This window comes from Centruroides vittatus, unplaced genomic scaffold (assembly GCF_030686945.1).
Source record: "Centruroides vittatus isolate TY-2023 unplaced genomic scaffold, ASM3068694v2 contig_18, whole genome shotgun sequence".
Taxonomy (NCBI): Eukaryota; Metazoa; Arthropoda; class Arachnida; order Scorpiones; family Buthidae; genus Centruroides; species Centruroides vittatus.
Genome location: NW_027121101.1, coordinates 3,109,768 through 3,115,768, shown reverse-complemented (window position 1 = coordinate 3,115,768; position 6,001 = coordinate 3,109,768). Strand labels below are relative to the sequence as shown.

General features: G+C 26.8%; 1 protein-coding gene across 1 annotated transcript; it reads right to left on the bottom strand.

Moving 5' to 3' along the window:
• Positions 1-808: 808 nt before the first annotated feature.
• On the bottom strand, positions 809-5,541 carry LOC136969703 (speedy protein A-like). Its single transcript, XM_067263982.1, has 6 exons — positions 5,382-5,541; positions 4,691-4,908; positions 1,555-1,613; positions 1,397-1,482; positions 1,148-1,319; positions 809-1,065 (listed from the first exon to the last, which is right to left on the bottom strand). The coding sequence occupies exons 1-6, from the start codon at positions 5,537-5,539 to the stop codon at positions 985-987; spliced, it is 774 nt and encodes a 257-aa protein (XP_067120083.1). The 5' UTR covers positions 5,540-5,541; the 3' UTR covers positions 809-984.
• Positions 5,542-6,001: the final 460 nt, after the last annotated feature.

Sequence of the window (6,001 nt, the reverse complement as noted above, 5' to 3'; positions counted from 1 at the left end):
TTATTTATTTTATATTTGCAAACTAAAAAATTACAGGCTACAAGAAGGCGTCAATTAACTACTACGGCCCGCGGAAAAAACGTAAAATTTATTCTGGCCCATTTTATAAAAAAGGTTGCCCACCCTTGGGCTAGTGCGTGTGTAGGGAGAAGCAAGCTTTGGTTCGCCTACTTTGAAACTGTTGTACTGTATTTTGAAACTGTATTTTTTTGTCGAAAATTTCTGAAATTTTGCAGGGAGGTTTGTGTATTAAGGGGTTGATGTCATTAAATTTTGGTGGTTAGAGGTCAAGCGGATGGAGAGATAGAAGAAGGATCATGTGTCATATCTTGAATGAGGTCGGACTTAATGAAGATTTTATTCGTTATTAGCACTTACAATTTTTTTTTAATTATAAAACTTATCTTTACACTTAAAATCAAGCTTTTTGTCATTTTATAACAATCAATAATATAAAAAGTTTTTAAAATAAAATCTCATAACAGATGACGCCACACACAACTTCAAACTTTGACCGGGAAAGTAATGCAACTCACTGTTGAAATTTTTTTCTTTATAATTCAACTGATGTCGATTTAAAGGAGGTAGAAAAATTATTTAGAATTAAAATTAAAACGAATAATGTAAACATAAATACAAATAAAATTAGATGTAAATTTATTTACAACACTTACTGAAATTAATAAATATTATCAATATATTATAGACATTTTAGCTGTGTCATAAATTTTAAGTTTAAAAAAATTCATTCATAATAAATGAAAAATATATTTATTGTTAACATTACATTAAAAACAATTAAGCACCAGTTAAATAAATATTAATTTTTGATAAAAATATAAATAAATTATGACAAATTTTAAAACAATTGCTGTTATTTACAATCTTTAAAATATTTTTATATTTATTTTATGGGCAAAAATTATTTTAAGAATTATTTGTATTTTACTAATTTAAAGATTTCGAAATATCTTCTAAATGTCTTCAATATTGTCTAAAAGCACCAGCGTGACTATCACATCTCTGACGTTCCCAAATACTGTGAATTGGAAATATTTTCATAATCTAATTTAATAAATAAAATACGTGTATGTATATAACTAGAAATTATTAAATACTACAAAAATATATAATAATTTAATTTTACTTCTTCACAACTTCTCCTGCTAACTAGACATCTATGCTTCATTAATTTCCATAAATTATCTCGTCTCTTAAAAAATTCTGATAATGTTTGTATTACATTTTGACTTAAGACCCAAGCTAATATTTTTAATTTTAGATATTCATTATCTTCTTCCATATCATGCGCCAAATATCTATGCAAAATAATTCATTTTTAAAATTTAAATAAATAGAATTAATGTATGCAAAAACATTATTCAAATTTACTTACAGAGCGGCAAAAAAATTTTTTTCAGAATATTCTTCGACATCTAACATTGCCCGTTTAAAATATATAAAAACCATTGCTATTAAATACTAGTAGAAACAATATTTGGTATATTAAATTTTAGTTACCAAGGCAAAAAATAAATAATAAAACAAATTTACCTTATCACACATCATCATACATTTATCAAAAGCCAGAAATTTCTTAATTAATGGATTTTCTAAAATTACAAATAAATATTTTTCAATAATAAAAATACAAATGATATTTTCTTAATTTCGTGAAAGATCGAGAAAAATTAAATGCGAAAATGTGATCTTGACATGATAATATAAATTATTGGTTTGATTTATTAATAAATCAAACCAATAATTATCATCATTTATTAATAAAATTGTAATCGGCGATTCTGTTATTGATAGACTTCTGGTTTAGAAAAAAAATTCACTTTAAGGAATTAATTTACTTATAGCGGAAATCAGGATAGTATTTTTCTCGCCCTATCTTTGTAATTTAAACTGTATTTCGATTCCGATGTACTGTATAAACAAAGTTAAATTAGTAATTAGAGACGGATTACGGATATTGCTACTACAGGTGATAAAATAAAGAAATTTTTCCTGAATTAACTCTCATTACTGTGCCAATACACCAGTACAAGGTCCTATTAATAAATAACGTCCACGTAGACGACTATAAATAATAATAAAGTTAAATTAGGTTAACGCTAATTTAATTTTTCAATAGTTTGTACGGATGGAATTGACCATTACAAAAATTCAGATGTGCTGTACACTATTTTTACCAGTTTTAATCTTATAAATTAATAAAAGTCTTATGGAATTGATTCTTATCTGATTATTCAGTATAATATGTATTATGGTTCTGAGACCACTGTTTAATATCAGACTTATTATACCGAGACAAGAAAACACACAGATTAAAAGAAAAATTTTCTTTTCCATGTATATATTTTATTATGGAAAACTTGATAAAGATGAGGTACACTTAGGATTTAATTTTGGAATACGGTTAAAAAAATTTTTAATGCGAATTCAATAAAATTTCCACCTTATATGACCGCTAATTCATAAGTAGTAAAATAGAAGACACGACACAATATAAATGAAAATTTAATTAAGAAAATATCTTTGGAAAATTTTTTAGTGTTTGTTTTTCTTTTTCTTTGGAGGGTGCCAGGATCTCTTGGCCCCTCTCTGGGTGCGTCACTGAGTCTGATAATTAAACAATGGTCTCAAAGCCATAACACATATAATAATAAAAATCTATTATACCTACTGTAGAGTCATGAATTTAAATAAGTTTGTTTTGACCGATTTTCGCTAAATGGTTTTCACTAATCGATTTAAAAACTTATTTTTTAATAAAACTTTTAAATTATTTTATTAGGACGGCTGGATGGCCGAGCGGTCAAAGTGGCAGCCTACTGCTAAGGGTCCCGGAATTGAATCCGGACGGGTCGACAAAGCGCCAGGAATTTTTTAGGTGGTGGTCCGTCTAGATAAGTCGGACCCCGTCTCTTTCCACCTGGCCGCCCCATTGTGGGCCTGGCCAAACACATAATGGGCTTGTCAAAAAAGGCCCTCTGAGTGTTCACAGGGCGAAAAAAAAATTTTAATATTTGTTTTCATTTCTTATATTCACCGTATCCTTGTTTTTCGTATTTCTTTGAATATTTTTCTTGCTGACTTGTTTTAAAATAGCTCGATATTTTTTCTTCACTCAGCTTATAGAAAGAATTAAAAAAAAAAAAAAAAAAAAAAAAAAAAAAAAAAATAGGCGAATTCAATAATCTTATACATATATTCTATAATTGAAACCAATCAATTTTTGTAATGAATGTACTGTATGTACGTACTGTACGTATATCGTAGCAAGCATATCTTTTCATGAGTGATGTCATTCTTGCTACGTGCTTTATCAACTTCCAACATTTCGAAAATATTGTATTTGTTAATGTAGGCATGTAATGCAAAATTATTTAATTCGCTTTGTTAATGTAGGCATGTAATGCAAAATTATTTAATTCGCTTTTAAGCTTCATACTTTGCAAAATTATTTGTGGGCTGCAATAAACGATGCATAAAAACTAATCTAAAAAGATAAATAAAAATTTCATTGTCCTAGTCAGGGCCAGATTTACATAAGGGCATTTGGGGCCTGTGCCCAGGGCCCCCACAAAACTAAAAAAAAATTATGTTTAAACATAATTTTTTTTCTATTACCGCGACAGCCTAGTGTGGCCTAATCATGAGGGCAACAGGCAGAGAAAACCAAACCCGGAAAAAAACCTATGAAACATCGGAAAATTTCGGGAAAAAATTTCACATAGGTATTTTTCAGTTAAATTAAAATAATTAGTTTTACGCTATAAAATATATGTATGTTTACAATAACCTTATTTTAAAATGAAATTTACAACTTCCTAGTTCAAATCTAATTGAAAGTACAGTATTTTGTGTAAACTTTCTAAATCATCAAATTTGCCTACTCTTAAAGGGGGGACCCCCACCGAATTTGTGCCCAGGGCCCCTGGATTGGTAAATCTGGCCCTGGTCCTAGTATAAGAAAAACTTATATTGTTTAAATTCAATATATTTTTTATTTATAAATCGATATTGTTTCTTTTTCCCTTTTACTGTTTGTTTACAATTCTTTTTTCTTTTTTTCTACATCAAATGCGATTTTCTGAAATTCTGTAGTTTAAAAATATTCCAGTCTACATTAATAGTTAAATATTTCATAAATTTGAATACAAAGATTATTATTTGATTCGCATATTAATAATAATAATTTACAAATCAGTTTAATTTTTGAACATTTATATAGACCCAAATTACATACGAGTATAATGTTTGTTAATTTAAAAATATACTTTACACAGTGGAAACTCGATTTTCCGAACTTGACGGGACCAGGAGTGTTTCGGTTAATCCAAAAACTCGTTTGTTTTTTGTGTTTTGGATAATAACGCACTGTGCATTTGAAGTTTTATAAACTATGAATACCGTAATACAATTACAGTATTAATGAACTTAATTTACTCAAACAGTTAACATAATGTTCTTCGATATGACCTAGTTTTGCGGCGCTAAATGAACAGATGACGTAGTAATTCCCAGTCACATGAATTTATATTTTGTGGTATCCTAAACGTTCTATTTTTTTTTTTTTTTTTTTTTTTTTTTAATTGTTTCGGATAATGGAGTTTCTATTGTATATCATTTATTTATATATATATATATATATTAGATAAATAGTAAAAGTAATAATTACCTAAAAGTTCGAAGAACATAAATATATCTTTAGCTTCTATTACTAACTCATCCCTCTGCTTAATTGAAAATGATTGAAACACTTGAAGACACGAAGATTTTAACGGTGTAATAGTTATATATTTATATTTCTTTTCAATTAATTCTGACGATTCTTTCTTCATGATTCCGTTGTTATTGGTATCATAATGATTATCTGCTTCGTTTTCTTTTTTCATGCTTGAAGAGTAAAAATGCAATTTTGCTTTACCATTATAATCGAATAGGTAAATTATTTCGCGTATATAAGATAAAAATTATATAGAATCTACAATTTGATTTATTAATGGGAAATAGAGTTTTAATACGAATTCATATAAAACAGTTGAATTCTAAGATTTTTTGATAGGAAAAATACATACACTCTTATTGAAAATATGTACTGTACTGTACATGGTCTGATGAAAAGGTTAGAAATGAACCAGTTAAAAAGAGCAACCTGGTAAAGTTCTGATAAGAAATATATAGCATAAATAGTTCTTATATAACAATTATCATTAACTGAATGAAATGCTCAATAATTACAGTAAAATATGTCTAAAACGGAAACTTGCCAAACGGTACCTCGCGATTTCGCTTTACGCAGGTTTTACTGTATAATTAAATTTACAATTGATTAAATAGCCAAGTTATGATTTAAATCGTCCACTCACTTAATCTTCACTTTTAGTAAAGCACATTCGTAAAGCTTCTTTGATAAATATTTGATCGTATTTCTATAACATAAAATTAAATTATATACTCTTATAAAATTAAATATTAATTTGAATTTTAAATTTTTATATAATTTAACCAATTGTTTAAAATTCATACTTTTTTGACTACAAATAATATTTTTAATGACAATTGATCAATCGAACATCACGTGTTGTTCTATACAGGTGCACGTGAAATTTGTGGCAGACGATCGTTAAATATTTTTAAAAATTAATTTTTTTTCCTATCAAGTTTATTATGTCATTTATCATATTATACGCTGTATTACTTTAAATTTTAAAGTAAAACTTTTTCCCTCTAATTTTCGAATAATTAAACAATATTATTCTATTAAAATATATAGCCCAATTAATTAAAAATATTTAAAAAATTTATTTTAAATATTTTTAAAGAAAATTAATCTTTCTGAATAAAATATTGAAAAAATAATAATAAATTTAAAATTATTGTGCTTAGAAGTCAAAATTTATTATCTATCAAAATTTTGTTTCCTTCGTTGTTTATTAGCACTTTACAAATTTCTTTAACTCTTTCCGTCTGTGGGCAATGAAGCTTT